The 13,050-nt window shown below is 35.4% G+C and overlaps 3 protein-coding genes and 2 long non-coding RNA genes across 6 annotated transcripts; 2 read left to right on the top strand and 3 right to left on the bottom strand.

Annotated features, from left to right (window-relative positions):
- Positions 1 to 19: 19 nt before the first annotated feature.
- On the bottom strand, positions 20 to 2,111 carry AT2G24240 (BTB/POZ domain with WD40/YVTN repeat-like protein). The gene has a single exon (NM_127985.4). It carries the CDS (start codon positions 1,753 to 1,755, stop codon positions 430 to 432), a length of 1,326 nt encoding a protein of 441 aa, NP_180001.1. The 5' UTR covers positions 1,756 to 2,111; the 3' UTR covers positions 20 to 429.
- Positions 2,112 to 3,209: 1,098 nt separating this feature from the next.
- On the top strand, positions 3,210 to 3,537 carry AT2G07995. Its single transcript, NR_140261.1, has one exon. It is a non-coding gene; the product is annotated as an other RNA (long non-coding RNA).
- Positions 3,538 to 4,056: 519 nt separating this feature from the next.
- Positions 4,057 to 4,329, bottom strand: AT2G07990. The gene has a single exon (NR_140260.1). It is a non-coding gene; the product is annotated as an other RNA (long non-coding RNA).
- A 3,451-nt stretch (positions 4,330 to 7,780) lies between these two features.
- Positions 7,781 to 10,776, top strand: AT2G24230 (Leucine-rich repeat protein kinase family protein). Its single transcript, NM_179718.2, has one exon. The coding sequence runs from the start codon at positions 8,053 to 8,055 to the stop codon at positions 10,612 to 10,614; it is 2,562 nt and encodes an 853-aa protein (NP_850049.1). The 5' UTR covers positions 7,781 to 8,052; the 3' UTR covers positions 10,615 to 10,776.
- Positions 10,777 to 10,805: 29 nt separating this feature from the next.
- On the bottom strand, positions 10,806 to 12,561 carry PUP5 (purine permease 5; the record flags this gene model as incomplete). 2 transcript variants are annotated; one of them, NM_127983.3, is made up of 2 exons in its annotated part: positions 12,413 to 12,477; positions 10,806 to 11,998 (listed from the first exon to the last, which is right to left on the bottom strand). In NM_127983.3, exon 2 carries the CDS (start codon positions 11,988 to 11,990, stop codon positions 10,905 to 10,907), a length of 1,086 nt encoding a protein of 361 aa, NP_179999.2. In that variant the 5' UTR covers positions 11,991 to 11,998; positions 12,413 to 12,477. The 2 variants fall into 2 exon arrangements, with proteins under 2 accessions (NP_179999.2, NP_001318280.1); NM_001335925.1 differs by having other exon boundaries at positions 10,905 to 11,998; positions 12,409 to 12,561.
- Between the last annotated feature and the right edge of the window lie 489 nt (positions 12,562 to 13,050).

Here is a 13,050-nt window from a genome sequence, read left to right as displayed (position 1 = left end):
AGCGAAATGAAGATATAAACTTTAACTGCCCCCAAAAGACAGTAGCAGTTGCAACCACTCACATGTACTAAGGTAACGAATCCTCAAAAAACCTTAAAGAAGCTGAGGTTGAGATTTTGGACCACCATGGAAACAGCTTAGTAAGTCTAACGAGAATAAAATAAAACACAGCTAATACTAAGAACTCTGTATCGAGTGAAGACCTGGCTATCGTTGATCGGTGTAAGAGACATAAAATCGTATAAAATCGATATCATTTCTTAGTAAGAAGCAACACTTTCTTTGTATAGAACAAAACTAAGATCATCAGTCTATTGCTATAGTTGTCTTTGTCTATTGCTATTCTTTTCTCTGTAGTTTTCTAAGGACTCTATTAAAACAAGCAAACTAAACGTGAACAAAAGCAAACCAGAGTATTAAGGTAGTGAATTATATGATCGGACAAGGCGGAGTCTCCCAGACATCAAACACATTCTCCTCGCTATGCAATGCAAAAAGGCGGTCGCCACCAATGGAGAAATCACAGATTGAGCCACCATAGCTTCTTCTTAGCCTAGAAGTTAAGACCCAGTCTGGTCCACAGAACACAGAGATAGAATCATTCATTGATGAGAAAAGCTGGCCTTCATGCAAAGCTAGTTTCGGGTAACAAGGCTCATCAGGCATCTTACTCTTCATCAGTTTACTTCTCGAACTCCACCTCACGCTTCCTCCATACATCCTCAGATCAATAAACCCCAAATCCTCAAACTCATTCACCACACAAATCGAATTGCTATCTTCCATAGCTATTGCATCTCTCACTCTCTTCTCGTCTATCGCCATAGGAGACCCAATATCCGACCATGACCAAACCATGTTCTTGTCCCGAAAATCCAACAAACTAATGTAACAGTTGTCCTTTCTTGGAAACAATGTAGCCACAAGAAGACAGTTCTTACCATTCAGCCATTGAAGCTTGTCAGCATCACCAAGTGACCAACCAGGACTCTCGTAGAAGAAATCGGTTTGCTTTCCAGTTATCTGATCCCAAACTCCGATTCCATACTCATTACTCCGACCTTTGCAGCTCGCAAAAATCTCATAATCCGGCGAAAAACTCAAAGCTCCAGCTGTATAACTCTTCACCTGATTCTCATGACAGACCTGAAACTTATACCGAAGATCACCGGAAGATGAACTGAACAGTCCCATTCCTCCATCTCCTCTTCCCAATTTCTCACAAGCAGAGAGTACGATGTTGTCTGAATCAATCCAGCCAACATCGTTTACTCTCTGGTAATCAAGGTTGATCGGAGAATGTTCTTCCAACATCCAATCAAAAACATGAACAACACTCCCGTGCGCGACGCAACAACCGCCATCAGGACCTGCCCTGATGGCGGTTCCGTCTCCGGGAGCAATTCCTTTAACAGAATCCGATAGACGAAGACGGTTACCATCAAACGGACCCCATTTAGCGGTCCGTACATGGTCAAGTAAACCGTAGAAAGAAGCTTCTCTATGAAGGAGACGCTCAGGGATGTTGGCCGGAACGTTAAGGTCTCCCGTACGGAGAAGATCAAGAAGAACTGCGAAGCAATCTGAGTTTCTGTCTACGAAAAGAATGGAATCTTCAAGTGGTGAAAGATTCCATTCGTCGTCGAACAATGCTCCGAAGAAAGAATCACGACCTGCGTTTGCTAACGTCGTCGCCGTCGTTTCGAAGAGTCGTCCACCAACGTTGAATTTGATCCTGTCTTTTGAGATACCCATTAATGGAAAATTAGGTGAAGACGATGTAATAGAGAATGCAAAAATTTTCCAGGAAAGCTTCGATTTTTCAATGAAATTTGAAAAATTGAGCTCCGGGCACGAGAAAGAAGATGTTTCTGACTAATGGGAAATCAAAATTTATTAGAAAAATTTGAACTTTTTTTCAGAAATTGAATTGACTCTGTCTTCTCTTTTCTCTCTCTGCTTCTGTTTTTTTTTCATTCCGTTTACACACAACAGTTGTTTCTACATTTATACATAAGAAAGAACCGTTGGATGTTAGTGTTCTCAAGGGTATTGGTTTTTTGATCCAACGGTTGATATTTAGTGTAGTAGATTGCTAAATCGGGAGAACATTCTCAGATGATCACACCTCATTGGTTTATTGATTTACCTGTTTTTATACACACGTAAAGTTGAATTTGGGGAGATAAGCAAAAAGAAAAATATCAATAGTTTGGGTAATATCACAAGTGTGATGTCCTTATCTTTGATTTATTGATTTAAGAACACAACTTTAATATAAATGATAAGAAGAGACTTTCTCGGATATTTTATTTGTTCGAGTTAGTGGAACATTTCACAATCAGATAACTTAAATATACAATCATTTTTTGGCTTATTGTATGTTAGGTTCTAGTTATCTATGTGTGTTCTTTATGGAATTACAAAATAAATTAGGATTATAATTTTATAATAGGAAATTTGAAATTTCGACGATAATATATATGATTAGTTTAAAAAAAAATAAGTTTAGCCATACAAACTTTCTCAAATATTTCATCCATTTTTAAACAATTTGTTCATGTTAGTGGAACAATCCAAATCAATATAAGAATAATCAATCATTATTCATTTGTGACTTGTTGAATGTCAAATATTAATAATTTATATGTTGTCCTTATCAAATTACAAAAAGATATTAGGATTCTAAATTTTATAATAGGAAAACTTAAAAACAAACAAAAAAATCTTATTAGATATTGTTTGTACGTCCATGTTAATTTATACAATTAGAAAAATATGAGACGATTAGTAAACTATATGCTTTTGAAACGATAAGATGTTTTCGTGAGAATGAGTAAATAAGAAGATAAGGTATGCAATTTATGTTCTTCGAGATAAGAGAGGACCAAAGTGATTTATTGCGCACCATAAGGCTACAGAATTGGCATACGTTTGGCGACATTAATATCCACTCGAATAAGACAACGTATCGGTTAAATTCGAAACATATTTTAAATCATATAACTTAGTTTATTATGGTTCAGGTTTAGCAATAATATACTTTTTAGTTGCAGAATCTGAAACGGGTCAAAAATATTATTTTGTTATAATATACTACAGTTCTGTTACCAAAACAAACATATGATGTATAAAATGAATATATTACTTTACAAAGCAACGATCAAATATATAAGTTTCGTTCACCAAATCCAAATGGATTACATTTTTTCGGTCCTCTTGGTCTTGGCTAACCGAGAGAACGGGATAGGGTTTAGCTAACGTCATTAAACTATTTAACATTTTTAATAGGATTTTATGTTGAATTTACTTTATATATGTCATAAATCATTTTTGTATATAACTATATAATAAGTGTACAAGTTCAACGTCAAGGAGGGTCATGCGGGTCGTGGACGGCACACCAACGTCGGCTTCTTCTTCGTGTTTCGGTCCAAACATGATTGAGAGTATTATATAAACCATACTTTAAATTCTCGAACTATATTAAGGAAAACTTAATAGTCAACAATATTAGTTGTCCACTTGTCCCCTATTATTTCCTATTAAACTTCGATTGTTTGTACTTTCAAGGCACTCGTCTTATTGGGATACCTCTGTGTTTTTTTTCGTCTTTTCTTTTCAACTCTTCTTACTTATTTTTTTGGCAACTTTCTTTTAGTTTACAAGTTTGAATTTGGATGATTAGATATCAACAATTTTGTGATATTGTTTCAAATTAATAAAACCAGAAAATTATAGATATCAACCTATATTACATATGCCATATACATTTTCGTGTTTTCATACTTTTAGATGGAGGAAAATTATTTGGTTAATGAGTTGGTTAACTTGTCGTCTTCTTCTTTAGTTATACTTAAGTTACCTCAGAACCACTTAACCACCTCCACATCTCTTGCTTTTGCTTTTTTCAGGTATTAGGTAAATATGCCAACTCAATAAAAAAATTTCAGAAATATTGGTGGACGAATATCAATGTAATAAGCAATATTTGTTTTTTTTTTAAGTTTGACGCTAGTTGGAAAGTTGATTTACATTCATCGTCAAGGACTCAAGGTCAACTAGGTGGTCATCAAGAACTTGTTTTTACTTATGATATGTATTAAATGAATTTGTAATTAACTGTTATCAAGAAGTTGACAAACAATAATTTTTCTTTTGTAGCTTGTAGCTATCATATTAGAACATGTTTTATTGTTGACCAAGACCAATAAAGAGAAGAAGCATATCGATGAATGGAGAAACGGTGAGACTTGAGAGTAACATTATCATAAGTCATAAATAACATCAACATGCATAAAATCACACTCACGTGCGAAGGAACAGTGAAGGAGAGACGACCCATCTCCCAAATTCTGTGTGTTTTACTGTTTTTAGTTAATTCACTTTTTTTCTCTGCTTTGCATTTAACGGCTCACATTTTTCGATGCTAAGTTTATAATAGCCCATAATTTGAATTTATTTTGTTGGGCCTCAGTAGGCCCACGGTGCTTCAAGAAGACGTTGATCCACTCTTTTTTTTTTTTTGGGCAACTTTCTTTTCCCTGATTTCATATTTTCATTATAGTCTCTAGTAACTATCAGAAAACAATGGGTAAGAAAAATAAAAAATCAGAAAACAAATGACACATCAGAATTATGATTAGATATTTCCAAATCATTGTGTTATTTCATACTGTTACTTATAATTATATGCAACCTAATTATTTGTTGCCTTTATTTGTTTAGTTGTTAAGGAAATACACAAATGATTATAGTATTGTATCTTACGTTAGATGTTTAAAAAATCAATTTTAATTATTTAATCGCACTTAAAACGTATTATTCGTTGTATTGCATATAGTGATTTTGGTATAAATTAATTAATTATCTTAATAATCAAAACCCAATTTAGCTCAGTCTTTAATCATAAGTCATAACCTAAAGATCCCAAAATCCATTTTATGAATTATAGAATCTCGCCATATGGGATGCCAGAAAATACGTATGTATATATATTTGGCAAAAAACAACACGCATCATTCATACGTATGTAATGCATAGAAAAAAGTTGGAAATACGAGGAAGTGACCATGCGTGTGACTGTAGAAATGATTTTGCCGGAAACATGAACAAGTGTTATGATTCATGTAGAAAAGGCAAACAACATTTTTGAGTCAATCTTGTTGTCAAGCGAACCATCATTTCCTTTTCCAATCTCAAACTCAAGCATTTTGGTTTCTTCATCATCACACTTTAAACATCGATTTCGGTTATGATTACTTTGTGTTTCCATGATTGATACGTGTAGTTACTATTCTTACAAGGTCTACCTCAAATTAGCTAGCATTGCATCCCATGTTCTTTTGTACGTCCAATATGTGGCTAATATAATATACTAATATGGTCATCAGGTCATGTATAAGTATAACTATGATATATACTAGACATTGATTAATTTGAGGCTAAGGAGAAATTAAGGTATGTGTTTTAGAATCCATTCTATTAATTTTAGAATCTTAAATACATAGATGGGATTCACGAACATACCAACACACTTCGTCAGCTCAAAAACAAAACAACCACATGCCGCATCGCACAAACCAACAACGAGGCTTTTTTTTTTATTGGCGTCTACTTCTCATATGTTTTTTTTCGTCTTTTTACAATGAAGTAAACACCAAATCCCTGAATGCATGTGATCTTCAAGTCTTGATCAATTGGGTTTCTAATTTATGCAAATTTTCCTTTTTGATTTAGACTTCTCTCTTCTTTTTTTTTTTTTTTTTGTTGTCTAAAATTTTAGATTTAGACTTCTTTTTGTCTTCTAATTTTCTTACTCTATCAAAGGGAACTGCTAGTTCGAATACACGGGTGAAGCGGCAAGACGAGAACCAAATGAGGTACATGTTTGAACGCGATTGAGGAACCGGATGTGCAATACACATGACAAAGAGCAAGCCGGTAAGAAAACACAAACAAGTGGCAAACCAAATATATATGTCTATAACCAAGTTGAGTACATGACCACTGATATAACATGGACTATAAGACCGTTTAAAATATTTCCAAATCTACTAAAATGTAAGATAAAATTCTAAGTAATTCAATTATAAAGTATATTTTTAATTGAATTTTCCAATCAATTAAAATCTACAACTAACATAGAAATTCCTTCTTTAATTTAAAATGTATATAGTATTTGATATATATAAATATATAGAGAATTAATGGACAGTAAATAATTTTTGAAAGAAATAAATATATGCCGGTAACTCGTTGTTATTCATTAAAAGCAAAATCTATACGTCAATGTTTTTTCTTTTTTCTCTACGAGTAAATGTTCTTTCATTTCTCATGCAATAATTCTTTTCCTCGGTTTGAGTGATGTTTGAGACGAAACTAATATTACATGCTGTGGTTTTGGATCTAGTAAATTACGGGCTTCGCCTCAGAACCTCTTAAATTTAAAGAATAAAGAAAAAAAAATTTTTTGCCTCTCACAACGTGAGTGATGTAACACGTCACTTATACACGCCAACTCTTCTCATCGAAAAATTACTCGTATTACGTTAGTGATTCACTACAAAATAAGGATTCCTCTTATTGCGAGTCAATCTCATATAATAATTATCAAGTTAGTTTTATAGCAAAAGTATTGAATTTCATGGCAACTATGAGTCTATGACTAACCAAGCATGACATTTGTTATAATAAGGAAAAGAAACATTTTATATTTGAACAACTTGTGTTGCTATCATACCAGCGGTTACCGAGATCAAATCCATGATTACATTGGATTCACAAGACATGATCATTTAGTAACCGAGATTTTTCTTTTTTCTTTCTGTTGATAATACAATATACTAACCGAGATTAATTCATGATTACGTTGGATTCACACGACATGAATATGACTCTAGTATTTTTTGTTTTTTTAAAAAACACTTACATCATTCTTTTGTAGTGAGCTCATTTCTAATATAGAAAACTTTTTGGTTGTTTTCTAAACATAATATTGATTATAACAAAAAAAAAAACTTTTTTTAGATAAATTGTTTTCAAAAATTTATAAATTAGCCAAATATCTTTATAAATTAATAGAATCTCACGGTTCTGATATATTATAAATATATAGAAGTTTTACTGTATATATTTTCTCAATTTTGATAATGGTTAAACTTTTAAAATATTTTTCATAAACGAATAATGTAGCATTACTGATGATAATGGTGTAATATTATTGATCCTATACGTAAGAAATCAGTGCTTGCTTACTGATGACCAAAAAAAAAAATCAGTGCTTGCTTAGAAACATGTAGAAAAATTCTACCGACAATCTAGAAAAAGTAAAGTTCATACTTTGCACACTCTCCTTTAATGGCATGACACATCAATGGAGATAGATTTCTCAGTAAAGTACAAGATGATATCTTTTGAGAATAAAAAGAAGAATAAAGAACTCTTACAAAAAACTTTCATAGACACCCGAACTTTAATAATTTATTTCCGAAAGTGAAAAAGTTTAAACCTTTTTCTCTACAGAATAAGAGAAAAAAAAATGTCAAACAGGTTTTATCCACACAAAAGAAAAGAAAAAAGAAACGGGTTTTCAGTGAGAAGAATGAATGATTTAAATTTGTTCAACTAGAAAAAGAAACCAATGATACTGTTTCTGAAAAATCTGAGTGAATGAATTCTCTCATTTATGAAAAAGCTTCAACTTCTTTCTGCTACCAACTGTCTACATTACCTCTTCTCTCTCTCTCTTTCTCTTTGGTATTTCAGAATTCCCAATTAAAAAAAGATACTCTTGTCATAATCAGAGGTAGGGGAAGCTTAATATTATATATTAATCTATGACAAAAATCCTCCTTTTTCTTGTTTTTATGTCCTTTGGTCTCTCGTGTTCTTGAGAAGCACCACAGAGTTAAACAAACACTTTTTCTATCTTCAGATCTCTCCTTAATATTTGTCTTCAACTGTTTCTTGCATGAGTACCCTAAAGTAGCTTCAGTGAGATTTTCTTTTTTCTGGAGGCAGATTTTGTTGTTTAGCTCCAAGCTTTCTTCAATGGGTCTTGGTCTTGGTTTTTGGGGTTATGCATTGTTTCTTTCTCTGTTCTTGAAGCAATCTCATTGCCAAGAACCAAACACAGATGGTTTCTTTGTCTCTGAATTCTATAAGCAAATGGGTTTAAGCTCTTCTCAAGCTTATAACTTCTCTGCTCCTTTTTGTTCATGGCAAGGTTTGTTCTGTGATTCCAAGAATGAGCATGTGATTATGTTAATTGCTTCTGGAATGAGTTTATCTGGTCAAATCCCTGATAACACAATTGGTAAACTCAGCAAGCTTCAATCTTTGGATCTTAGCAACAACAAAATCTCTGCTTTACCATCTGATTTCTGGAGTTTGAACACTTTGAAGAATCTCAACCTCTCTTTCAACAAGATCTCTGGGTCTTTCTCTAGTAATGTTGGCAATTTTGGGCAGCTTGAGTTACTTGATATCTCTTACAACAATTTCTCTGGTGCAATCCCTGAAGCTGTGGATTCTCTTGTTAGTTTGAGAGTCTTGAAGCTTGATCATAATGGGTTTCAGATGTCGATTCCACGAGGACTTCTTGGTTGCCAATCCCTGGTTTCTATTGATCTCTCCTCTAACCAGCTTGAAGGGTCTCTTCCTGATGGGTTTGGCTCTGCATTTCCAAAGCTTGAGACTTTGAGCCTTGCAGGAAACAAGATTCATGGCAGGGACACAGATTTTGCTGATATGAAATCCATCAGTTTTCTCAACATTTCAGGAAATCAGTTTGATGGTTCAGTGACAGGTGTGTTCAAGGAGACTTTAGAAGTGGCTGATCTCAGCAAAAACCGGTTTCAAGGTCATATCTCATCTCAGGTAGACTCCAACTGGTTTAGTTTGGTTTATCTTGACTTGTCTGAGAATGAGCTCAGTGGAGTTATCAAGAATCTGACACTACTAAAGAAGCTCAAGCACTTAAATCTAGCTTGGAATAGATTCAACAGAGGAATGTTTCCGAGGATTGAGATGCTTTCTGGTTTAGAGTATCTTAACTTGTCAAACACAAATCTTTCTGGTCACATACCTAGAGAGATCTCAAAGCTGAGTGATTTGAGTACACTCGATGTTTCTGGAAACCATCTTGCAGGACATATCCCGATTTTGAGTATCAAGAACCTTGTGGCTATCGATGTGTCGAGGAACAATTTGACGGGAGAGATACCGATGTCTATCCTTGAGAAGCTCCCTTGGATGGAGAGATTCAACTTCTCTTTCAACAACTTAACATTTTGTTCCGGAAAGTTCTCAGCTGAAACTCTGAACAGATCCTTCTTTGGTTCTACAAATAGCTGCCCTATCGCTGCAAACCCAGCACTTTTCAAGAGAAAAAGATCAGTCACTGGAGGACTTAAGCTGGCTTTAGCAGTGACGCTTTCTACGATGTGTTTACTCATAGGAGCATTGATTTTTGTAGCATTTGGCTGCAGAAGGAAAACTAAATCCGGTGAAGCCAAAGATCTCTCAGTAAAGGAGGAACAAAGCATTTCAGGTCCATTCTCTTTCCAAACAGATTCCACTACATGGGTGGCTGATGTGAAGCAAGCAAATGCAGTTCCTGTGGTTATCTTTGAGAAGCCATTGTTGAACATAACGTTTTCGGATCTCTTGTCTGCAACTTCCAACTTCGACAGAGACACTCTCTTAGCGGACGGCAAATTTGGTCCTGTTTATCGAGGTTTCCTCCCCGGTGGGATACATGTAGCTGTAAAAGTTTTGGTTCATGGCTCAACTCTTAGTGACCAAGAAGCAGCTAGAGAGCTCGAGTTTCTTGGAAGGATCAAGCACCCAAATCTTGTCCCATTAACTGGATATTGCATAGCCGGTGATCAAAGGATCGCCATTTACGAGTACATGGAAAACGGTAACTTGCAAAACCTGCTTCATGATCTGCCATTTGGAGTTCAGACAACAGATGATTGGACCACGGATACATGGGAAGAAGAAACTGACAATGGAACCCAAAACATAGGGACTGAAGGCCCTGTGGCGACATGGCGGTTTAGGCACAAGATAGCACTTGGAACTGCCCGAGCATTAGCTTTCCTTCACCACGGTTGTTCACCGCCAATAATCCATAGGGATGTGAAAGCTAGTAGTGTTTATCTTGACCAGAACTGGGAACCAAGATTATCTGATTTTGGTTTAGCCAAAGTTTTTGGAAATGGTTTGGACGATGAGATTATTCATGGCTCACCTGGTTATCTCCCTCCTGAGTTCTTGCAACCCGAACACGAGCTGCCAACACCGAAATCTGACGTCTATTGCTTTGGAGTTGTTCTGTTTGAACTCATGACAGGGAAAAAGCCGATTGAAGATGATTATCTTGATGAGAAAGATACTAACTTGGTGAGTTGGGTTAGAAGTTTAGTTAGGAAGAATCAAGCATCAAAAGCTATTGATCCAAAAATCCAAGAGACAGGCTCAGAAGAACAGATGGAAGAAGCTCTCAAGATTGGTTACCTCTGCACAGCTGATCTTCCTTCAAAGCGGCCAAGTATGCAGCAAGTAGTTGGTCTTCTTAAAGATATTGAACCAAAATCTAACCAGTGAAACATCACTTTCTGAATCTCTACAACAATGTTCTTTTTCCCTTGAAAGTTTTATCTCTTTACCTTTTTCCAATGTTTTGCTGTTTCCCATTGTTGTATATATAAGCTTGTTTGCGTTAACCTCTATATCAAACCTTCTTGCTTCACATAAAACTTGTTGCACAAAGAGATAATAAGACCTTGCAACTACAACTTGACCCGGAACATAATCTTATCTTACACGAATGGTATTTGATCACACTCAAGGAATAATTTACTTCAAGGAATGGAGACAGTGGAAAAGCTCGCATATTAGGATGAAGAAGAGGAAGCTTGAGTACTTGAGTTCGAGCTCGAGCTCCCGTAGATATAAGAGCTGAATCCCCAGAACGTCAAAACCAAAGACAGGATTTTGAAGCCACTCATTGGATCATGCATCAATATAACAGCGGCTACGCTCGTGATGGGAACTCTCACAGCGTTAAGGACTCCAGCCATGACTGTGGATGCCAGAAACAAGACCGCGGTCGCCCCAAGAACACCCAGTTGAAACGTGACTGCACTCCAGACAAGAACCTGAGTGTACAGAGACTCACCGCCTTTGAAACTCTTAGCTTCGTGACTCATCCCTTGGAAATCATTGCTCACAACCATCCCAATAGTGGTAAACGCAAAAGCTGTGAGAGAAACCATGACTTGCTGCTCCAAAGCAACGTGAAAAGACCTTCTTCCAAGCAATTTCACAAAGAGAAGCTCAGATAACGCGAAAATGAGCCCGTGAAGCGCAGATCCCATTATGTCCCAAAAGAAACCTGCAAAGTATTGACTGTTGCTTATATAACTGTACCGATCAGAGCTTGAATCCAGCGCTATTATAGCCATAGCACCGGTTATAACCACGATGGAGTTGATAACCGAAGCATTCAGCGGGTTTTTAACAATGAGATAGCCAAACAAAGCAGAGAAGGCAAGCGACGAAGAAGCCAGAAGAGAAGAAGTCGAAGCAGGGAGGTACGCATAGGCATAAGCATACATAAGGTTGTCTGCAGCACTCAAGAAACCGAGCACAACATAAGAGAGAACAAGCTTTGTATTGAGAGGTGTTGGTTTGATCTTTTGAAAGATATATGTAGGAAGTAAAATAAGACAAGTGATTGGCCATCCAGCAACAGCAACCCAAGAAATGATCCATTTGCTTTTACCACCATTGGAGAAGTAAAGACGAGAGAGTAGACTAGAAGCTGGGAAAGCTATGAGCATTGCCGCACCACTGAAGAACAAAAGAATCCAATGTGAAAAGGGCTTTGCTTCGTAAGCTTCTCGTGTTGATTTTTTGATGTTTGATATCCAATTTGAATATGAAAACGAAACAGTTGGGCGTTCTGTTGTTTCATCCATTAGTAGTCCTGAAACATAAAACCTGACTCAGAATCTCTGCAAAGTTATCTGAAACACTATTCACTATTTCATCAATCAACAACCCTAGACACACTATCTGAATCTAACACTAAAAATCAAAACTTTTTTGGAGTTTCTCGAGTGAATCAAGACCAAAATCGTCTCAGGTTACCAACAAAATCTTAAAAATCTCAGCTTTGATCAGATTCTTATGATCTAATCCCAGCCCTAAGTACAGAAACAGAATTGTTCAACAAGAAAAGCCACACGATTGTTTACGAAGAACAAAATTATTCAAATTTACTGAAGTTTTCGAGGATTAGAGTCAAATTTCATAACGTAACAACCAAAATTGAGAAAGAAGAAACAGAGTAAAAAAAAAAACCCTAAATTTGAGAGTTAATAAGAGAGTACTCACTGACTGATAAATTTGACTGAGGATTATCGTCTTTGAAAGTTGTCATTTTTTAAATCCCTTTTCTTTTTTTCTTTAAGTTGCAATTTTTCCGGTGAAGAAACAGAGCATGCGATTAGGCCTCATGAGCTTTAGGAATGTACGGATCCATAGCCGTCGGATTCGCTAACTGGCTATTAACGGCTGAGATCTTTCATTCGTTACTTATTGCCATGACAAATTGACAATGACCCACTTACCTGTTTTTTTGGCACGTTTTTGGTCTATTTGCCATATTGTTAATAATGTCTGACACTAATTTTTACTTTACCCTTTAAATGAAATGTGACGGTATATTCTATTTTATTTAATGTACTTAAAAACATAAAATATGGTATTTTTTCTGAAGAGATGTACTAATGTTTAGAGTACGTACTAATTAATAACATGTAATCAGTTCATATGACGAAAATTTTAATCTATTTTGACAAATTAGATGTTCACGACTTCACGTAAATAAATATGGTAGAGAGGAAAACCATACATTTCGTGAAAATTATGTGACACAAGTGACACCACTTGTTACTTTCATTTGATAAATTAGAAAGTCACATAAAATAAAAGCATGTTATCTAAAAATCACTTTTTGTATAATAGGTGAATTAA

This window comes from Arabidopsis thaliana, chromosome 2 (assembly GCF_000001735.4).
Source record: "Arabidopsis thaliana chromosome 2, partial sequence".
In the NCBI taxonomy this organism is placed as follows: domain Eukaryota; kingdom Viridiplantae; phylum Streptophyta; class Magnoliopsida; order Brassicales; family Brassicaceae; genus Arabidopsis; species Arabidopsis thaliana.
This window is presented reverse-complemented; position numbering and strand designations above follow the sequence as displayed.

Bases quoted from the DNA above. Each gene is read 5' to 3' on its own strand.
- AT2G24240 (NM_127985.4), bottom strand. From the start codon at position 1,755: ATGGGTATCTCAAAAGACAGGATCAAATTCAACGTTGGTGGACGACTC.
- AT2G24230 (NM_179718.2), top strand. From the start codon at position 8,053: ATGGGTCTTGGTCTTGGTTTTTGGGGTTATGCATTGTTTCTTTCTCTG.